The following is a 22,655-nucleotide window of genomic DNA, read 5'->3' as shown; positions in this document are numbered from 1 at the left end:
CCTGGAGGCACTTTTGCTGTCACAGCTGGGGGGGCGGGTGCTACTGGATTAGCAGGCAGAGGCCAGGGACACTGCTCCACATCCCGCACAGCAAAGAATTTTCTAGCCCCAGTGTCCACAGAGCCAGGCTGAGAAACCCTGATCTAACGTAAAGACTATTTCCCCAGACGTGTCGGGTTTGGGGCCAGTTTCAATTATTAGAAAGTCTTTTCTCAAATTGAATGCAAATCTGTCTGCTTCCTTCTCCAAGCTTTAATCCAGCACTGGAGGCCGGGATGGCTGCTCCGCAGACGGAAGTCACACAGGGCTGCACCTCCGGAGCGTGGCCACCGAGTGTGTGCAGGAGCAGAACCACATGGGGTTCTCTGGTCCCACCAACACCCACCTTCTATTCTAGAGGGTCACATCGTCTGTGGAGGAAAGGAAAGGAACCCCGCGCCCTGGCGAGCTGGAGAAGGGCACGGATGGGCAGGACTGGGGCACAGCATGGGGGACCCTGGGAAAGTGGCTTCACGGCTCCCTGCTCCAAAGCGTCTCCCTCACCCGTGCCCAGATGGCCAGAGGGATTCCCTGAACTGAATCCTTTCAGCCACTGCCAGCACTGCCTTCAGGCCCTAGAGGTTTGAGAGAGTCGGGGGTGGGGAGGTGGCTATGGGAGTTGGGAAGGGGCACCGCAAGGCCAGCAGAGGACCACGTGGCACAAGGCTGGGCAGAACTGGGCTGAGGACACGGGGGAAAAGCATTTGTACCTGTCCTTTGAGGCAGAACTTCGGTAAAAGGTCCTCAGAGCCCTAGTCCCACACCTAGCTACGGCTCAGAGAAGGGGGCCCCACGATATGACACGGCCCCACCCTCACACATCCTGCCTGCACTTAGGGGGCCACCCCCAGGCTCACCCGTCCACCTCCACATAGGAGCCAGGGACCAGAAGGCAAATGCCTGGCGCCTGCTCAGTGGGCAGGTGGGAGGGGCCCTGGCAGACAGGGGGCCCAGGCTGTGGAAGCGGATGCTGGAGAGGCCCGTGGGCAGTGCTGGGCTCAGGTGGGGGCCGGCAACACCAGCACCCAGACTGGGATCGAAAGGTCACCGTGATGACATGGTACCATGAGAATCAACGAGGCCAATGAGCACCTGACGCTTCCATCCTCCAACAGCACGGACGCAGCTCAGGGAAGAAGCAGTGCCCGGCTGACTCCAAACTTCCCAAGGGGCGGGCAGAGTGGCAAAGCCCCATGTGCCACTTAGTGGGTGACCCAGGCCAGCTGCTGGCCCTCTCTGGGCCAGACTGTTGATGCCCTCAGGAAGCTGCTGAAGGAATTAGAGGATGACAGAAAAGTGTCTTATGCTGGGAGCAAACAAATGGCAGCAAACACCCCTCACCCACCTGCGCGCCCCTTTTTTTTACACGCTGTAGCTCCAAAAACAGCTGGGAGCTTAGCCAGAGTTGTGTTAGACTTTGCAGAGAAGAGACCCCACAAGCACCAATGGTAACTAATCCTGGAGTTTGCAAACATCAGCAGAAGGATGTTTGGTGAGAACCCACCTCCTGCTCCGATGCAAGGCCTCTTGTTGCTTCGTGGGACACTGTGGGACCCCCTCCCCACAGGGCCTGGGGGGCTCTCAGGAAGCCCTGCTGCACGCCTCCCTGGGCCTCGCTCCTCTGGGAGGCAGACCGGCTCAGGCTGCAGCTTTGGATTATTCCAGGATGCTAACAGTCACCATGCACCACGACCCCAGGCCTCAGTCTCTTCTCCAGGAGATAGGGACTGAACCCCTCAAATCTGTGTCCTCTCCAGTCAATGGCAAGACAGCCCAGGAGGACGGTGAGACGGGCCCCAGGCAGGGAAGGGCCCCTGTGCCCTCCCTGGGACAGCACTTTCTCACCGCCCTCAGCCCAGCTTCCCAGAGAATCACACCCAGACTCTGCTTTGGCAGGGTTTCTACGGGATGGGCAAGATGTGTGGCAAAGTCAAAAAGTTACAAGATTTTTTGGGTATCAGAGTTCATGCAGCTGGGCTAGTCATACGTCAGTCTGGGGTTCCGGCCACAGAGGGTTAGGGCTCCGAGCCCCAGGCTGGCTGCCCCAGGGGAGGCCTCTGTGGGCTCAGACCTGGCCCCAGGGCACTCCCAAGGCCTGTGTAGCCACGCACACTTATCACGCAGCCCACGGTGTGTCGGGTACAAGAAGAAATGAGGCCCAGCCCGCACATCCATGTGAAGCATGAAATGGCACCCCACTTGAGGGACCCAGCCCCAGATGCACACAGCCAGAGACTGCGCCCAGAGCTTCCCGGGGATGAGGCCCACTCCAGCATACGGCTCGCGGCTTAGTCAGCAGCCTGGACTACTGTCCCAGGGGCTTATCCACTGCCCTCACGCCTGCTCAGCTCAGGAGTAGTGCTGACCCGTCCTGCAGGTTCGCATCTGCCATGACCTGCCTGACTTCCGGGGCCCTGGGCACCGCTCCCCCATCACTCACATCAATGAAAGGGCGCCGGTCGGGGGAGACCCAGGACAAACACACTGCTGCCGTCCTGTCCGTCATGTTGACCTCAGCAAGCTGATCTCCTCAGCCTCAGGTTGCTCCCCTCCCGATCAGAACAGCCCACCACCACCCAGCCCCTCAAGGGCAGTGGGAAGGTCAGTAAGAGCACACGCAGTACGTGCCCAGCAGCCGGCCCTGACCTCCTCCACTGCGGCTTCCTCGATGGTCAGGGTGAAGGCAACAGAGACAATACAGGAAGGAGCCCCGGACACAATGTATGGAAAATGCCTAGCCCAGGATGTGGCAGACGCAAGGCTCGGCAAACACTGATGATTAAAAACGAGAGCAGCACCCCCTCCCCGGGCCTGCAGACACACTCTGGACACAGAGCACCCACAGGCCTGCAGCTGGGTGTGTGACATCCCGCACGGGCATGAACACCTGCACCCCTCACGTGTCTGGTTCTGGAAACTCAGCTGCCACACGTTAAAAGGTGATCTTTTCTTTTTTTAATAGAAAGGATAAAAGTACCAGCAATGAACAATACAAAAAGGAAATCACAAAAACAACCCACAATTGCATCCAAAGGAATGAAATACCGAGTAATAAACTTAATCAAGAAATAAAAAACCTGTACACTGAAAACTACCAAACGTTGTTGAATGAAATCAGGGAAAACCTACATCTAAATAAATGGAAAGACATCTCATGCTCCTGCATCGGAAGATGTAATTTTAAGATGTCAATACTACCCAAAATAATCTACAGATTCAATACAATCCCTGCTGAAATGCCAATAGCCCTTATCGCAGAAATGAAGAAGCCAATCTTCAAATTCACATGGAATTGCAAAGAGCCCCCGAAAGTCAAAACAACATTTTTTTTTAAAAAGATCAAGGTTGGAGGTCTCACATTTCCTGATTTCAAAGCTTACTACAAAGCTACGGTAATCAAAACAGTGCGGCACTGGCATAAAGATAGACATAAATCCACAAAAGGAATGGAATAGAGTCCAGAATCAAATCCTCGTGGTATATGGTCAAATGATTTTCAATGAGGCTACCACGATTTTCAATAGGGAAAGAACAGTCTTTTCAGCAAATGGTGCTAGGACAACTGGATATCCACATGCAGACAAAAGAAGTTGGATCCCCATCTCAAATCATACACAAAAATTAACTGAGAATAAATCAAACACTAAATATCAGAGCTAAAATTATAAAACTCCTAGAAGAAATCAAGGGAGTAAATCTTCATGACCTCAGATTTGGCAATGGATTCTTAGATAGGACACAAAAAGCACAAGCAACATAAGAAAAAGATAAATTGGACTTCATCAAAATTAAAAATGTTTGTGCATCAATGGGCATTACCACAGACATAAAACAATATGTTGAAATGTTGTATCTGATAAGGGTCTAGTGTCCAGAATATATAAAGAGCTGTTCACAATTCAACAATAAAAAAATAGATCAATTTAAAAATGAGCACTGTTTCAACAGACATTTGTTAAAAAAGACATACAAATGGACAACAAGCACATGAAAACACACTCAACGTCGTCAGCCATGAGGAAAATGCAAAACAAAATCCATTATGAGATACCACCCACTAGTACATCCATAATTTAAAAGACGGAAAGTAACAAGTGTTGGTAAGAACGAGGAGAAATCAGATTGCTCCCACATCAGTGGGAAGAATGTAAAATGGTGCAGCGCTGTGGAAAACAGTTTGCTGGTTACTCAAAAAGTTAAACAGAGAGTGACCACATGACCCAGCAAGTCCCCCCAAATTGAAAACAGGTCTTTAAACAAACATCTGTACACAAATGTTCACACCAGCACAAATGAAAATAGCCACAGCTGGAAAAAGCCCAAACGCCCATAAACAGAGGAATGGATGTACAAACTGTGATATATCCTTACAATGGAGTATTATTCAGCCATAAAAAATCAGTGAAGCTCTCATCCACGCCACAACATGGATGAACCTAAAAAACATTATGCTAAGTGAAAGAAGCCAGACACAAAAGGTTACATACGGTATGGCTCCATTCATACGAAATGTCCAGAATAGGTAAGTCCACAGACGGGTGGTTGTCCAAGGCTCGGGGGAGGAGGGAGGGGAAAGTTGTTTAATGGGTTTACTTTTAGGGTGATAAAAATATCTGGGAGCTAGACAGAGGTGATGGCTGCAAAACATTCTGAATGCACTCAATGCTATAGACTGTTAAATTGGTTAATTTTATGGGATGTAAATTTTTTTAAAAAGATGAAAGGCTGGCTTCTCCATTTGCCTGGACAAACCCCACAAGGACCTTCAGTTCTTACGCTCTGAGGTCAAAGCCAGTCAGTGGCTGAAATTCTAACTATGTCTTTTCACAGATATTTTTCCACGGATGACCCGCACTTCGGGGGGAAGTGAAAAGACCCTACACCCTAAAGCACAGGGCCAAGCCCCACTGCAAAGAGCACGGTTAAGCTCACTTCCCACCAAGCCATAAAGCTGAGAACCAAGAAGCGTGGCGGAATGGAGATGGAGCGAGACAGAGAAGGACAAGTACAGAGATGGAGACACAACTCTAAGTGCGAGGCCAGCAGGACACTGGGCACACCTGAGATGCAGAGGGTCCAGCTTCCCTACTTGGCACCGGATGGGACCTTCCTCCTGAGAAGGTGTTTCCATTCACGTTGCAATTTCGAAACCATGGACAGGAACGGGGTTGTCAGCATCTGGTTGTGAGCCAGAAGAAGCCAGACACCACTTCCCCCCTGCACCTGGCGGAGGGGTGTCCACCTCTGCCAGCAGTGGGAGGACAAGGTGGCCCGCCCGGCCCACCACCCAGGTCACGGTGGGAAGCAGGGAAGAGGACGGCTGTGAATCCTGACACCACACAGGCCAGCCCGAGCGCGAGCCCTGCAGCGCCATTACTCACATCAGTCGTTCAGAAGTCAACTGATGGCTTTGCTTTACTCACACCGGAATCTTAGGAGTTAGAGTCTTCTCGCATGCTCCGTCACGGAACATTATTTTCTGGCCGATACTCACTCCCAACAGCAACTCTCCTCATTCTTTTGGAAAAAGGCCCTGCCACATGGCCAGGTGCCACAAGCACAGAGGCGGGGGGATGGCCCCAGAGGATGGGGCCCCCGGGAGTGGCAGGGTCCGCGCCAAGCACCCCAAGCCTTTGCGGATCTCAGACCATCTGCAACGGCCCCTGAGCCAAAGTAGCCCCCCACAAAACGTGGGCAGTGCAGAGGCTCACACCAAGTACATTTCCAGGCCAAAATTTTCAATAAAAGCAAACATTCTGGTGATTACCATGAGTTCGACTCCAAATCGCTTCCCTTTAGACATCTCATTTGGAGAGGATCGATGGACAGGAGACATCTGCTCTGCCCTCTGTAAGTTGGCAGGACATTCCCCCATCCTCCTCTGGAACTTCTTAAACTCACACAGTGAGAATTCTTCATTAAAAAGTAATGAATCGTTATTTCGAGACACGTCAAACAAGCCACGTTTCCATCTCCATGTGAATGGCGCTCCCCGCAGTATTCAGGGAATCCAGGCTTGAGGACTTAGTTGTCAGATCTGATCACCCAGACTGTGATGTTGAGGCCTGATTCCTGGTGGTCCCACCTTCCCCTTCAAAAGTGCACACACTCCGCTGGCCAACAGAGCCATGCATGAGTCCCACTCTGTGGTACTGGGCACCCGTGAGGGCCGAGGGCCCGGGAAGAGGCTCTGCCCCAAGAAGCTTAAGGCTGAGTGTGGTGAAAGACATGGCAAGAGCCAGCAACGGCCAACCAGTCCTGGGGGACGTGGGCACAGAGACAGGGCCCTGCTGGGGAGGGCAGGTGGAGCCCGGATGGGTGGATGGACACACAGGAATCAGAGGGGATCCACACCAGGCAAGGCTTGTCAGATCACCTCCTGAATACCTGCAGAATTTCACCCTTTCTCCCCATCCCAGTCCTCACCCCCAGGTCCTGCCTGTCACCTCTCTCCTGGACAGTGGCTCCTGTCCCCGCTCCCTTCTCCAACTGTGCCCACAGCAGCCAGAGAGACCCTGTCAAACCCTCAGTGCCCTCCCACCACTGCTCTGCTGAGCCCCCAGCGTGGCTCTCACCTCCCGGCCACCCCGCAGGCCATCCCTGGTGCAGCCTCCTGCTCCCACACGCTGCTTCCTCAGGGCTCTCACAGGGCTCCCCAGGCTGGCATGGAGCTCCCCATCCACAAGTCTGACTCCCATAGAAAAAAACCCTGTAAGAGGCAAGGGACCCGCCTTATTACCCCAGGAACCCCCACAGCCAGCACTGCACCCACACAGAATAAACCAAACTTCCACCACTGAAGGCCTTGCACAGCACCTTCAGCTTTCAGACCTTTTCAAATCAACTTTACTGATTATGCTTCCAAAAACCCTTCAGGTTCGATACAACAGGAAGTTAAAGAGGGCCAGGAAGATTTAGGATATCTGACCCTTTAACAGAATCATTCCTGTTTCCCACAACAGACAGAGCTGGTGACAAGGCGAGACGCCCAGACCATTCCCCAGAGTGACTGGTCCACAGCCAGGCGCCTTGCAGAAGGCAGGGGTGGAGGGACACACGGGGTCTGGCAGAAGACACAGGAATGAGAAGCCACTTCGTTTTTGGCCTGTGTGGCTTTGTGGCACCCTAACTGGGGAGGAAAGTCCCCAGTCCCAAGTAGTGCCACACTTTCCTGCCAAATACACAGATGAGACAGCTCTGAGGACAAGTGGCCAGAAAATCCATCCCTTCCTAGTCAAAGGCAATTCCCAGGCAACGCAGTAGCGAGTGCCAGTGAAGGCAGGCTGGGCTGACACGGTACCCCAGCCCCAAGAGTGACCAGCCACAGTCAAGATGGGGAGGAACACCTGGCTGACTGCGTTCCAGCGCCGCGCGGCGGAGAGGCCTCCCTGGGGAACGCAAGGAGGGGTGGTCAGGGTACCCGAGGCTTCCTGCATAGGTGGGCGCAGGCTGTGAGCAGGCTCTGCCCCTAGAAAGAGGCTGCCCCAACCACGTTCTCGGCTGGCGACGCTGCCGGAGTCCTCCCAGCAAAGGCCTGGCCACTGTGAGTGTCAGAGATCCCCTTCCAATCCCCCCAAAATGAGGTGCGCTGGAGGAATGTGATGGGTCACAAGAGGGAGCCTGTTACTTTAACAGCTATGTTTATTTTTACAGGTACTGTCTACGGCAAGTTATACTAATATTCTATTTCAGGGAATGATACGAAGTTTCCTTCTTTAAGAAATATTCAGGAGAGGAAGGAGACATGAGAGTGAAATGCAACGTGGGGTCCTGGAACTAAGCAAGCCTGCCCGAGGCCCAGAGCTTGGTTAGCAGCACTAAGCTAAGGCTTCTGCCTCAGTTTCCATGCTTACAGCATAATTTGATAAGACCCTTAACTTCAGGGGACGGAAGATGTGGGGTCTAGGGAAACTATACCATTTTTGCAACTCTTCTGTAGGTCTAAAAATCTCTCAAAATAAAAAGTCTTTAAACTTTTTAAAAGTGACTCGAGCTGTTGAACGTGAAGTAAACAACAATACTGGTGTACAGGGATCTGGAGTGAAGGGTCATCCATCTGGGAGTATCTGGAGGTCAGGAAACATGTGGATCACGTCACACACCTTCCTGGCACAGCCAAGGGGGGTCTGCCCAGGGCTGTGGGGGCCACACGTGGCCTTGCCCAGCCTCGCCCACAAAAGTCCCAATCCCTGACCCTGAGTCGCCCCATCACAGCACCTCCTCTGAGCCGTGCAGGGGACTAGGGACTCCAGAAGGCGTTCCGGCCTCAAGGCTCATTTCCACAAGGGACCCCTGATTAGATGCAGAAAAGATGTGCCCCATGGCAGGGGGGAAGCACAGACCCCGGAGCGACCCCACATAGGTGGACGTGAATCTGCGCTGATCAAGTGATCTGTGCCTGTGTCAGACCAGATCAAGACCTCACATGAGAAACAAGAAACAAGGAAACAAGACCTCCCCAAAACATGCCCTTTAAGGTGCCAGGATGCATCCTTCTCCCTGCCTCTGCCTAAGCCAATCCGGCAAATGCCACCAGACCCTCAGGCCAGCCCTCAGCCCCCTTCCCCTGCCTGCCCTTCATTCCTGGGACTCCCTCTACCCCCTCCACTCCTCCCACTCCCTACCCTCTTCTCAAAGTCTAGCTCAGAACCGGCCTTGCCTTCTCAATCCAGGGGAGAGGACCCGTGAGCAGCCAGACAAGGGTCCCCCCAGGCCCTCACACTCCTCCAGCCTGGGTACCTAGGGAGCTCTTGCAGGTCCGGGGTGGGGGTGGGGGAGGAGGGAGAGGCCCCACCACTGTCAGAGCACTCAAGGCCAGCTTCTCAGCATCTCTGCAACCATGGAGCCATGAAAGATCATATAGCAGCTCTCACCCTTGATCCAGCCATGAACTCTGAAAGGATGCCAGCTGGTGGGTGTGCATAGCAGCACTGTTCTGGGCAGAGCCTAGGGTTCACGCTCCAGGCACCGCTGCTCTTTGGGGTCTCCGCAGCCCTGGACAGCCACAGGAAAGCAGCCCAAGAGGCCCAGGAGATTCCAGTGGGTGTCCCTGCCCCGTGCATCCCCAGCCCCTTCCCCCTGGGGTCCCTGTCACAGGCACTGAGCCCCGGGGACTCAGGCCTGGCGCTGCCAACCTGAGCCGGCCCTGTCACATCTAGCTGCCTGGCTGCCCACATGTAAACTGGCAGGACTAGACACCACAGCCCACGTTTAAGGGCCACTGGCCCATCCACAGTTAAAACCAGGGGGAGGTTCTCCTCTTTGGGGGACGAGGGACCACCTACCATCCCAGACCTCTGTCTCTTGCCCCCAGCCCGGCTGCGTTTAAGACTGGAACCTAGGAGGGCACACTGCCCCGGCCAGCCCCTGGCGGGTCCTGCTGAGGCCCGAACACATGAGAACCTGTTGGAGCAGTCTGGGCACCAGTGTCACCTCCTCTTCCTCCTCCTCCACTTACTTCTGGGTGGGAAGGGGCCTCGGGCTTTTGAAAACTCGGCGCAGGGCCAGGTCATGGTCACGGGCAAAGACCAAGCTGTATCTCCCCCTACCCCACCTTCCTCCGAGAGCGTAAGGTCAAGTGAAAACCCGGGTGGGCCTGTGGTCTGCAACAGACAGGAGGGCAGCGGGGAAAGCCAGGGAGGAGGCAGCAAAGCCACAGCACCCCCCACCCACCCACACACACACACAGACACCGTTCTGTCACACACACTCCCACCGGGGGAAGCGCAGGCCGGCTGGCTCCGCGAGCCCCGCGGGGGCCAGGATGGGGTCCCGGCCGCCGGGACGAGGTCCCGGAGCTCCGGACCGCGGCGGAGGGTGGGCGCGCCGGCCGCCACCTGGCCGGGCCCCACGTCCGTCCCAGCCCCGCCAGCGTCCGAGCCCGCCACTCGCGCCTCTCCGGGGCCCGCGCGGGGAAAGTTCCTGCAACTTCGCGGGGGAGGCGCCGGGCGCCGGGCCTGGGCCTCGGGAGCCCGGCCTCCGCGGCCCCGCTGTCAGTCGGCCCGGCCGGCCCCGGCGCCCCAACTTCCCTGCCCGGCCCCCGCCCGCCGCCCCCCGCGGGCCCGCTTTGTGCGCGGCGGCGGCGAGGGGCGCCCGCCCGGCCTCAGCCCCCGCCCCGGGCACAAAAGGGCGCGCGGCCGCCGGGAGGCGGCGGGCGGGGGCCTGCGGGGCGCTCACCCGGCCGGGCTGGGGCCCGGGGGGCCGGGAGCCGGGAGCTGGGGGGCCCGAGCCGGGGCCGGAGGCGGGCGGCTGTGCGCTCACCTGCCGTGGAACCAGTCCTTGCAGGCGTCGCACTCGATCATGAAGCGGGTAACGTCGTAGGGGAGCCGGCAGACGCAGTACACGGGCACCGTCGCCATGTTCGCCGCGCCGCCCGCCCGCCCCTCGGCCCGCGCTGCGCTCCCGGGTCGGGCCGGGCGGGCCGGGCCGGGCGGGGGCCGGAGCCGGGGCCGGGGCCGGGGACGGGGCCGGGGGCGCACGACAGCCCGCGCGCACCCGGCCGGCGCGTCCACACAAAGCAGGGCGCGCGGTGCAGGGCCGCGCCGGGAGCCGCCCGCCGGCCCGCGGGGCGCAGGGCGCGAGTGTGCGCGGGGGACGGGCCGCGCGCGGGACACAAAAGGGAATGGACGCGCGGGGGCGGCGGGCGGGGAGCCGCGGCCCCACCGAAGGGACCCCCGGCCGCCGAGCGGCCTCTACGTCAGCGCCCCGGGTGGCGCCGCCTCCGCCCGCCAGCCTGGGCCGCCGCTCCAGCCGCGGGAAGGCGGGCCGGGGACAGCGGGGAAGGCGGGCCGGGGTACCCCGGCGAGGGAGAAGGTGGGCCAGGGAACCCTGCTGGGGGAGAAGAGGGACCGGGGGACCCTTCCAGGAGAAGGTGCGTCAGGGGACCTGCAGGGAGAGAAGGTGGGCGGGGGGAGACCGTGCCAGGGGAGAAAGTGGGCTGCGAGACCCCTCCAGAGGAGAAGGTGGGCTAGGCACTCCCGCCAGGGAAGAAGGTGGGCTGGAAGACCCTCACCTGGAAGAAGGTGGGCCGAGGGATTCCCCGGAGGAGAAGGTGGACTGAGGGTACAAGGGGAAGACAGGTCTGGGAGACCTCCTGGGTGAGGGGTGAGACCCCGGAGGACGTCCTTCCTGGTTCAGAAGCCGGAGGAGCAACTCCTTGGCTCTAACTTTCTTCAGACACAGCGGCAGGGAAGGGGGCAGCCAGGGGGGTTCCTCCTGTTCCCTCCTCCCTCCTACCTTCCCCGACCGAGTTTCTGGCTGGAATACAACTTCCCTTACCCCTCTTTCCTGCCTGGGGACAGCCCACCCTCCCTCACAGGATCTCTGGACTTCCCCTGATGCTCAGCCCACAGAGGAGGACGGAATTCAGGGGACCCAGGAGCGTGCTGGCACGGGTCAGCTCTGTAAGGAGAAAGCAGTTACCTGGAATCTGAGCTGCCCAGGGCCCTGGTCAGAGCCCCCAGGAGACCTAAGGTGCAGGGAGGGCAGCAGGCCCAGTCTCCTGTCTGTGTCCCAGATTGCTGAGCTCTGCTGGTGGCCACAGGGATGTAAGAGGAGGGGGGACCCGAAAGTGCGGTAGTGTTGCTCTGGGCCCTGCATCTTTTGCCCTGAAGTGGTCCCGCTACCTCACTTGCGGTGGTCAGAGTCTTTGATGTGTGTGAGAGGGGGAGGGGGCCTGGCTCTGAGGGATCTTTCCCCAAGGCATTCTGTAGCAGGCTCTCCCCTGCCCCCTACCCAGCTGCTGAATTCTTTGAGCATCCATGATCATTTCATGATGCTGGAGCAGAGCTGACTCCTGTCTTGGAGTAAGGAACCTGTCTGTGCTCCCTCACTCTGTCTGTCTTCCCCACCCACTCTCAGCAAAATCTTCATGGAGATCCTGGCCACCACAAGCACAGAATTCCAGGCTTGGGGCAGGAAGCCTGGTCCAGCTCACCCCACAGAAGCATCCTCAACAGACCCTCAGCCGAGGCCTGCAGCTGCTAAGGGCCATTTGCTCCACTTACAGGCAGCTCAGTTGAGGTCTTCCTTCCTATTAAGTGAAAAATCTGCCCTCACATTATTGGCCACCTTCCCCCAATAGGTGACCCCTCAACCACAGCCTCGGCAGGGCCGAGGGCAGGACCTTAGCTGAGAGAGACAAGCTGAGGAAGGTGAGGATGGGGAAAAAAGAGTCTGGAGAAGAGGGAAGCAGGAAGAAAAGCGATTATCTCCCTCCCTGACCCTCTCATACCTTGGTGAGCGGCCCACCACCTGGAGTACCATCAGGCCTTCCCACCTGAACTCTAGCTGTCACCCTCCTCTCCAGAGTCCTTCCTCCTGGTGACAGCCTGGATGGCTCTGGGAACGGGGTATCTATTAAGCACTGTCCACCATTCCCACCCTGATGTGAATTAGTGCAGATAAGCAGTGCTCAGCCTGCAGATCAGAGGCTGCAAAGGGGCCCAAAGAGCCTGGCCTGGGCGCTGCCGAGTTCCCTCCCCCAACCGCAGTACCGAAGCACTTAAACCAGCAGTGTCCACGTCCCCCGATTCGTCATTCATCGAAGCCAGAAACTTCAGGAGCCCAACCTGACTGGTGCAGGGGAAGCCAGCCTGACTGTGAGCAGTCCTCATCTCTGAGACTTCCATTTCTTACTTTGCAAATAATGATAACAGGCCCCAGCATTTATCAGTTGCTTACCAGGTACGGTACACTGTGCTTAGTTCTTCACAGAGCTCAGAACTCACCCAGGTACTTGTGAAGCACTTAGCATACCTCCTGGGTGGTGATTATTACATTCTCAACACTCACACTGACACCTCAGGTGTTACTGCTGCCACTTTTAGAGATAGGTAGGCAGACAGGTGTCACAGAGAGGTGTCATGTTGGTACCATTTTCTAGAACTGAAAACTGAGGCTCGGAGCAGTTGAATGCCTCGTGAGGGAGGTCAGCTGGCTGGCAAGAGAAAGGAGCAAGCTAGGAATCCAGACTTCTCCAGGGCCTGAGTGGGCACTGCCACCCCTGGGTCGCTTCCCAGGAGGCCCTGAGCACACACGACGGGCACGGGAGCCCGTCCTCCCACCCCAGGTCTCACTGCTGACCTCTGTGATGGCTCTGGCCACCCTGCCCGACCCCCGTCCACTCCCTGCCCTCCAGGGCTCTCCTGTCTGCAGCCATGTCCACTTGCATCTGGAAGCACTGAGATACTTTCCTGTTATTCAAAGCTTTTCCAAGGCTGCCTGCCAAGTACAGACTAAAATAAGGCTCAGTGTGGGTCCCAGACTCTTTCCCTCTCTTTGCTTTGTCCCTGTGATTTCCCAGTTGTCCCCCATTGGGAAGCCTTCCTTTTCTCTATGTCCTCCCTTTCTCAGTCATTTACCTCAGCATATATTGAGCACCTGCTGTGTGTTTGCTGAGCAGTGTTGTAGTGATTGTGCACTTGGCAGCCCCAAGTCTTGTGGGCTCATATTGCAGTGAAGGGAGACAGCCACACACATAGTGGACTGGGCACCACAGTGCCCCGGGGAAACCGGCACAGGGTGGGGGGGTGGGCAGAGGTGGAGAGCTCCTGAGCTGACCCGGAAGCAGAAGCCGGGAAGGGGTGAGGCGGGGAAGGAGAGTGAAGGGAACTTACTCATCAGGACCCAGGAAGGTGGGGGATGGCCTTGGAACTCTGCCGCCCTGCGCTCAGTGGCCCCTGCACGTGGTCTGCGCCTTGCCTCAACACCCATCCCCCAAGTTCACCCCATTCCCCAGGATGCAGCACCCAGAAATCCATGCAAGCATCAAGACCTCACCACCCACCGCAAGCATCCTGGCATGCCGTAGGGGTGAGCGGGGTGGGCTCCCCAGCTACGCGGCCCACGTGCTGCCCCTCCACCCTGGTGCTCTGGCGAAGCATGACTGTAGCACTGCACACCCCGCAGTGAGTAGGTCTGAAGCCAAGACGTATTTTATTCACCTTATTACCCAATGGAAAAGCAGCGTCTCCCAGTATGTGTTTATTCACTCACCTATTCAGCAAAATGCAGGTGCGAGGTTTGTTTTTGTTTTTCTTTAACTGTGGTAACATGCACAACATAAAATTTACCATTTTAACCACTTTTAAGTGCACAGCTCTGTAGCATTTAGTACATTCACAGCGTTATGCAGCCATCACCATAACGTATCTCTGCAACTTTTTCCCCTCTTCCCAAACCGAAATGCTGACCCCACTAAACACTAACTCCCAGGTACCCTCTACCCCCAGCCCCTGGTGACCTCCATTCTACTTTCTGTCTTTATGAATTTGACTACTCTAATGGCATCATACCATATTTGTCCTTGTGTGATGTTTATTTCACTCAGCAGAATGTCCTCAGGCTTCATGTGTGGTGTAGCCTGTGTCAGAACTTCCTTCTTTTTTACGGCTGAATGACACCTCATTGTGTGGAGAGACCACATTGGGTTTATCTGTTTACTGTTGATGGTCACTTAGGTTGTCCCCACCTTTTGGCTGTGAGCATGGGTGTGCAAATATCTGTTCAAGTCCCTGCTTTCCCTTCTTTGGTGTGTATACCCAGAAGTGGAATTGCTGAATCATATGATAATTCTATTTTTAACTTTTTGAGGAACCACCATACTTTTTTCCAGAGCAGCTACACCATTTTACATTCCCACCAACAGTGCACAAGTGTTCTAATGTCTCCACGTCTTCATCAACACATTATTTTCTGGCTTGGGGTTTTATTTTTGGTGTTTTTAAAAAATTATTCTTTCCACCCTAATGCGTGTGAAGTGGCATCTTATTGTGTTTTCCTTTGAAGCAAAAAAATTTACTTTGATTTTTTAATGTATTGCCCAATATGATGCCAGGTTTTTTTGGCGGGGGTAATTTATTTATTTTATTTATTCATTTTACTTTTAGAGGAGGTGCTGGGGATTGAACCCAGGACCTTGCACATGCTAGGCATGCGCTCTACTGCTTGAGCTATACCCTCCCCCATAATGCCAGTTTTTAATGGCAAAATATTGGTTCCACTGAAGCTTCATGATCACTGTGATTTGCTTTGCATTTCCCAAATGATTAGTGATGTTGAACATCTTTTTTATGTGCTTATTTGCCATTAATATACCTTCTTTGGAGAAATGTCTATTCGAGTCCTTTCCTCATTTTGTATTTGGGTTGGTTGCTTTGAGTTGCTGAGCTGTAGAAGTTTTTTTATATATTCTGGATATTAATCCCTTATCAGATATATGATTTTCAAATGTCTTCTCCCATTCCGTGGGTTGTGTTTTCACTCTATTAATTGCTTGTGTCCTTTGATGCACACAAGGTTTTAATTTTGATGAAGCCCAGTTCATCCATGTTTTCTTTTGTGGCCTGTGCATTTGATGTCATATCCAGGAGATCACTGCCGAATCCAGTGTCATGAAGTTTTCTCCCCTATGTTTTCATCTAAGAGTTTTATAGTTTTAGTTCTTAAGTTAAGGACTTTGATCCATTTTCATATTAATTTGAGAGACTGCTTCTCCATTTCTGCAAAAAGCGCTATTTGATAGGGATTGCACTGAATCTGTACATCACTTTGGGTAGTCATGACAACTTAACAACAGTAAGTCTTCTGATCTATGAACATGGGATGTCTTTCCATTTATTTGTGCCTTCTTTAATTGCTTTCAGCAACGTTTTATAGTTTTCTGTGTACAAATATTTTGTCTTCTTGGTTAGGTCTATTCCTAGGTATTTTATTTATTTGATGCTATTGTACGTGAAATTATGTTTCTAATTTTCTTTTCGGATTGTTCATTCTTAGTGTATGGAAACAAAACTGATTTTTGTGTGGAGTTTGCTAAATTTGCTTTTTAGTTCTAACAGTTATTTGTGGAATCTTTAGAATTCTTAAATCTTGATGACTTTACATGACATAAGATCATGTTATCTATGAAGAGAGAGAATTCTTCCTTTCTAATTTGAATGCCTTTCATTTCTTTTTCTTGCCCAATTACTTTGGCTAGAGCTTCCAATAGTATGTTGAGTAGGAGTGGTTAAAGTGGCCATCTTTCTCTTGTTCCTGATCTTAGGGAAAAAGCTTTTTTAAAGTTCTTTCACCATTGAGTAGATGCTTGGTTTGGGCTTTTCATATATGCCTTTTACTATATTGAAGAGGTTTCTATTCCTAGTTTTTTGTTTGTTTGTTTATCATGAAAGGGTGTTGAATTTTGTCAACTGCGTTTTCTGCATCAGTTGAGATGATCATATTTTTTTCCCCCTTCATTCTGTTAATGTGGTCTGTATTACATTGATTTTTTTTTTTAAGGATGCTGAATCATCCTTGCATCCCAGGAATAAATTCCACTTGGTCAGGGTGTATGATCCTTTTAATATGCTGTTGAATTTGGTTTCCTAGTATTTTGTTGAGGATTTGGCATCAATGTTTATAGGGGAGATTGTTTTGTTGTTTTCTTTTCTTGTAGAGTCTTTGGCTGGCTTTTGTATCAGGGTAATATTGGCTTCATAGAAAGGATTAGGAAGTGTTCTCTTCAGTTTTGGGGAAGAGTTTAAGAAGGATTGGTGTTTATTTGTCTTGCGTAGTAGTACTTACCAGTGAAGCCATCTGGTCCTGGCTGTTCTTTGTTGGAAGGTTTTTGAGTACTGACTCAACCTCCTTAATAATTATAGATCAGTTGAGATGTTCTATTTCTTTATGATTCAGTTTTGGTAGGTTGTATGTTTCTAGGAATTTGTCCATTTAATCTAGGTTATCCAGTGCGTCGGCACATAACTAGTGCAGATGTCATAGCAGTGAGCAAGGCAGACACCATTCCTACCCCCAAGGAACTCATATGCCAGAGCAAGAGACAGACAGTTAATAACTGTCGGAGGAGCGGGGTGAGATGTCAGAAGGGAAATACTACTTCAGAGTTGTATGTGTGCTTCTGTAGCAGATGAATCCATCTGGTGAATGCAAAGGGAGTTCTAAGAGAGGGTCCTCTTGGGGTTCCTGGACCAAGCTGATCTGATCCAGAACTGACTGAAATGAACAGTGACCCTGGGAATTTTAGAAGCTTTCTGGTTTTTTTCTGATAGGTATGAAAGTGTGCCCTTTCTTGTTGTCCATCTCTTGGATGGTCCTGTGATATTTGGAAGCAGTTGAGTTTGTAGACAAAAGCCCCTCAGCTGGGGTTTATCCAAAGGGATGCTGTCAATAAAACACCAGAACAGGGGCAAACCAGGCTCTTCGGTCAAACTGGGACCAGGGTGGCCCACCTATAGCCCACACTGGGGTGGGTCAGGTCTGCAGGGAGGGACATGCACGAATGCCAGGAGAGGATGTGGCATGATGGGGTCTGGCTAGGTCTGCCATGAATGCCAAGACCTGCCAGGCACAGTGGGCTAAGTCCATCCAGGGCACCCACCCTGAAGCAGCTGAAGCTTTGCCAGGGTAATTCCCATCTGGCCCCCCAGGCCATTCATCAGACAGACTCCTTTCCTCTGCGTTTTCCTTCACAGAGCCTATTACCATTGCTGTTGCATTTTGACGTGGATTTATTTTTTTCTCGTGTGCATTTTCACATGGCTGTCCGCACAGGTGAAAGGACGCAGCATGGAGAGCTCTGTATTCTGCTCTGGCTGTCTCCTCGGGAGTGAGCAGAACACCAGCCCCAGCAGACCCTCAGCGAGGTGACCCACAGGTAGACAAAAGGACTGATGGAGATGCAGGAGTCTCTCTATGCAGTGGAGCTCCAAGAACTTTCATTCCGGATGCACGCGTTTGGGAGCACTTGTGGAGGACCCGTCATGGCCACTGGGTTAAATACCAGGTGAGAACAAGACCCTCAGCCTGAAATCAGCCCCCACCTGTCCCAGAGACAGGATCGTAGTCCTTGCCACCAGGCCAGTTCATTCCACTTTGGAACCATTGGCATGCAGGCCACTTCCGGTCTCTGTTCTGGGTGTCAGGAAAAACGACGCAATGCAACCAGAGCTAAGTCCCATCCAGCTAAGGTGGTGGTGCCCCCCCCCCCCGTGGTTTCAGAGACTCCCGCAGAGCACAGTCTGCACTTACCAGAATGGCGGCTTGCAAGGTGTCTCAGCTTCCTGGGGCTGTCACATCAAGGCACCACGGACTAGGTGACTTAGGACCAAAGAAATGTGCTGTCTCAAGAAGTCAGAAGTCTGAAACCAAGGTGTCAGCAGGGCCATGCTCCCTCTGAAGGCCCTAGGAAGGGTCTGTTCCAGGCCTCTCTCCAGCTTCTGGTAGTTCCTTGGCTATGGTAAGCATCACTCCAGTCTTCACATGGCCGTTTTCCTATGTGGGTATCTGTCCCTGTGTCCCTATTTCCCCTTTTTATAGGGACCACAGATTGGTTGGGTTAGGGCTCACCTCACCCCAGCATGACATCCTAACCTAACTAAATAGTTCTGCATCCACCCTATTTCCAAATAAGGTCCCACTCTGAGGGCCTGGGGTCAGGGACAGCAACATATGAATTTGAGGGGACACAATATAGTGCCTGCTTTGGCCCTGTCTGCTGGCCTTCCGATCACCTATGGCCTGAGCTGCGCTAGGGAAGCGAACATGGCAAGGAACAGAGGACAAGCCTTGGCTCACGTAGTGGGGCAAAGGCAGGACTCTAGGCAAAGTGGCTTCTGCAAGGTTCAGTCTACCAAGTGGGGATTAAGGAGAAAGGGGGCAATAAATCAGTCATTCTCAGGAAATTTGAAGGTAGAATAAGGTCACTGGAAGAGAGAGCTACTCTTGAGGACACAACATCAGGAAAGAACTGGTACCAGGTGTGGTGACAGGCTCCCTCTGGGGAGCGAAGAGGAGAGGGAGGGTGCGGAGGGAGGTGTCGGGAGCTCCCTTTGTCCTTGCAGGCGATTATATGGATGAGGGTACAAACAGTGAATTATTTCTTAACATTCTGGCTTTGGCCTGGGATTTTAGAATTATGAAAGAGCCAAGACGCTGGACATTCTCTGCCACTTGGAAAATGGTAAGCTGAGGGCACAGTAAACCTAAGAAGGGATATATCACCCTTGCAGGCAATCAAAGCAATGAGATGAAAACCAGAAACCCATTTTCCCTACCATTTTTGGCCAAGAGTCAGGGTCTGGTCAGCACCTGGGACCAAGATAACCTTCCCTCACCTCCCACCTTGAGCTGTTCCTTCTCGTGAAATGCTAATTACCTATAGGGTGTCACCTGCCTCCCAGTCAGCGGCCACCTGGAGACTGGTCACAGCCTCCGAAGGGCCAGCAGCATGCCCTCACCCTGCAGTGCTGGCTTTTCCCCTCACTCAGATATCCTCTTTATCCACTGCTTCCTGGCCCGGGGCCTAAGCCTGACCCCAGTCTGCTCAGACCACCATCCTTCTCATCCCCCGTCCCAGAGGCCCTTCCTGTCAAGCACCCATCACCTCGTTTTATTGTCATCTTCTTGTTTCTAGTAGTCTTATTTGTACACACGTGTACTTTCCCCAGCCCACAACTGTAAATGCCTTGAAGGCAGGGCCCTTGCTGCCCTCTGAGCCTAGGGGCCTCGAGCAATACCCAACACAGGTGCTCCATCAGCCCTGGAGGGGGCCCAAGTAAAGCCAGGTCCAGCCACACTGGACAAGCAGGTACATCATGGTGCAGCCACCTGCGGAGTTGTGGGACCTATGACAGAAAGTAGAATGGCAGAGAAGGATAGCCCTAAAATGATGCTAGGTGGGGTAAAAATGTTACAAAGTAGGTTTGATGGCCTGATTATTTTCTGCAAAAAAGTTAAAAATTGCATAGAGAAAGGCAAGATAAAGACCAAATATTAACAACAGGTCACCAGGAGGGTGATTTTTCTTTTCCTTTTCGTTTACCTGTATTTTTTAAAGTTACTACAATAAACATATTACTTTTGAAACAAGAAAAAAAAAATCAGTAGAAGCTATTCTTTAAAAAGAAAAAGAAAAGAAGCCGACAGCCCGGGAGAGTGTGTGAGTTGTCCTAGGAGCCAGGCCGAGGTCAGAATTTGGTCCAGAACCTCAGCGCACCACGCAAGGCTGCTGGCACCTTGCTATCTCAGGATGCCACCGAGGCCGTCCCCTGAGATCCTAGTGCTGCGGGAGGGATGGCCAGCGTGTCCCCAAGCAAGCCTGGTGCCCTGGGCCTCCCTTTGCTTCCTGCCCAGGCCTGTGCCTCCGTCCCTCTTCCCTCTCTAAAACACCAGGCTCTTCTCTAAGAGGGTGGACCTGCCCGAGAGAGAGCAGAGAAATGGCAGGGTAGAAGGGGAGAGGGTTGCGGTTGTCTTGGTGGGGAGGCACTGCTGGCACCTGAGGTTAGAAGCTGGTGGCACTGAGCACACAGCCCTCCCCGCAGACTATCTCACGGAAGAACCCTAACAGGAGTTTGCAATGGACGCTGGATTAAACGCGCTCCCGGCACAAACCAGGTGAGCCGTATGGCGAGTCTTCACTGGAACTGTGATTTCTGTAAACTAGAAACCCACCCTGCTCCCAATGCCTCCCACAACGAGGGCAAGCAAGGGCTGGGGGCAACGGGGGCCCTTGGTACTGTGGCCCAGAACATGATATGAACGTACAGGAGCTCAAACCCACGTCCCTGAGGAACGGTGGGGCCAACAAGTGTCAGGAGAGGTATGGGTGAGGTTCCTTATTTCCTCCAAATTCGGAGCCACAGCCTGTAGGAGCAGAGGGCTAACCGCCCTTGGAGTCGGCACAGCTGCCAGAACCAGAAGAACTCTCAGGGCTTGCGTGGAACATACTGGCTCCGGACAGCGCCTGAGTCCTGGGCACTGGGGACCGTGGCCGGTCCCTCAGGGGCGCAGAGCTCCAGGTTAGAGGGTCGTGCGGTGCCGGAGCGCAGCCCAGAGCAGGCGGGGGTTTTCTGCGGTCGGGCTCCAGGAACCTTGAACTTGAGCGCTGACCGTTTGGGGAAGCCCCGGCCCGCCCTGCCCGGCCCTCGCCGTCCCTGAGGATCTGGTCTGAGTTCTGCGCGCGGAATTCGGCTGCGGGCGCCATCGGTGTGAACCCCGAACCGGCCTCCGCCGACCTCCCGCGGCCGCCTCGGGCCTGGCCCCGGTAGCAGTGGCGCAGAGCCGCGCGGGCCTCGCGGGCCTCGCGGGTGGGAGGGAAAGGGCGCGCGCGCACCGTCCGCGCAGGGAGGGAGTGGGGCGGCCCTGCGCTCGGCCCCGCCCCGCCCACGCCCTACGCAAGGCCCCGCCCACGCCCTCCGCAAGGCCCCGCCCTGCTCCACGCAAGGCCGGAAGCGCGCATCCCGGGCGCGTCCGCCTCCTACCAGGAAGCGGGGAGGGCGGGGCCCTCGCGGCGGCCCTCCCTCTCCGCTCCCGGGTTCCGAGTAGGCGGCCGGAGCGGCGGCCCGCAGACCTTTCCTCGGTGCTGCTGCGTCTTCTGGCCCTCTCCCCCATCCCGCCCACCCCGTGGCGGCCAGCACACAGCCCCACCCTCCGCTCCGACCGAAGACGCGGTTCCCGAGGAGCTGGGCGAGCCAGGCAAGGGGACCAACGGACCAAAGGGCGCCGCCAGGGCTCCGAGTGTGGGCTCCACGGCACGAACTCAGATGCTGTCTCCCCCGCTCGCTAGCCTCCGATGTGTGGCCTCCGATAAGTTAAAAATCTTCGGTGGTGAACTAGTGTCATCCAGATAGCATTGCGGTGAGCATTAAATGAGCTAAAACATCTAGAATAGCGCTTCTAAAAAAGCATGTCCTATTTTAGTATCATTACTGAAGTTGTTATTAGAACACGAGAGATTTACAGTGGAGGCTTACAAAACAAGAACCAATAAAATGTAGTAAGTACTGAGCGTTCACCCCTGTCCTGTGCTAAGCACTCAGAACTCAACGACGTAAAAACATGGGGAAATGGGGGAGAAGAGACGAAACTGCCATACACGAGAATTCTAAGTAATTTACTAGGGATAGATACTCAAGCATGACAGCCCACTTCCTGAGTGTGGGCTGCGTATGGTGACTTCGGAGAAGGGGCTGGAACTTTACAGAGAAGAGACCTGGCCAACACACAGCCGTATGATCAAGGCCGCCATCAGTGGTGATAAGGCGTGCTCATTTTACGTAGCCTAACCCGAGTCTACTCATGAATAAAAAAAAAAAAAAATCGGGCATCACAATTGAGGGGCAGTCAAAAAAACATGTGACCAGCACTCAAGACTGTCACAAGGTCACCAAATACAACGAAAGCCTGAGCAACTGTCACAATGGGGAGCCTAAGGAGCCGTGACAACTAAATGTAATGGGGTAATCCTAGAACAAAAAAGGACATTAGGTGAAAACTAAACCAATCTGAATACAGTATAGATCTGATTTTAAAAAATAAAAGTTATGTTTTGTCAAGATCAAGTGTATTTCATTCTTGGGCTTTTTTTAAAATTAAGTTTCTATTTCTAAGACTGCTCTATCAGAGAATGTCTTTTTTTTAACTATGAAACTCAGACATCAGTATCAGCATAACTTGCATATTAGCCATGTATGTTCCTTTAGAGCTGGAACCTGGAATTACTTGCAAGGGGCAAAACATTTCTAAATTTTGGTTATTTGACCAAAATAGCTGTTTCAATTTGAATTAAATCTCGGTAAAATGTATGTTTTTACAAGGAATGTAAAAGCCACACCATC

At 53.6% G+C, this 22,655-nt stretch overlaps 1 protein-coding gene across 6 annotated transcripts in view; it reads right to left on the bottom strand.

Annotated features, from left to right (window-relative positions):
• Positions 1-11,565, bottom strand: part of PHF2 (PHD finger protein 2) — an 89,908-nt gene extending 78,343 nt beyond the window's left edge. For 2 of the 6 annotated variants that reach the window (XM_045504594.2, XM_045504595.2), the window contains exon 1: positions 5,807-5,862. In XM_045504594.2, coding sequence (XP_045360550.2) covers positions 5,807-5,847 — 41 coding nt within the window. In that variant the 5' untranslated portion in view covers positions 5,848-5,862. Of the gene's footprint in view, positions 1-5,806; positions 5,863-10,299; positions 10,777-11,050; positions 11,352-11,460 lie in introns of those variants that run through there. The other 4 variants (XM_074363020.1, XM_045504597.2, XM_074363019.1 and 1 more) reach the window with 4 other exon arrangements.
• Positions 11,566-22,655: the final 11,090 nt, after the last annotated feature.

The sequence above is a fragment of the Camelus bactrianus genome, chromosome 4 (assembly GCF_048773025.1).
Source record: "Camelus bactrianus isolate YW-2024 breed Bactrian camel chromosome 4, ASM4877302v1, whole genome shotgun sequence".
Taxonomy (NCBI): Eukaryota; Metazoa; Chordata; class Mammalia; order Artiodactyla; family Camelidae; genus Camelus; species Camelus bactrianus.
Note: the sequence above shows the minus strand (reverse complement) of the source record. Positions and strands in the feature narration are given on the sequence as shown.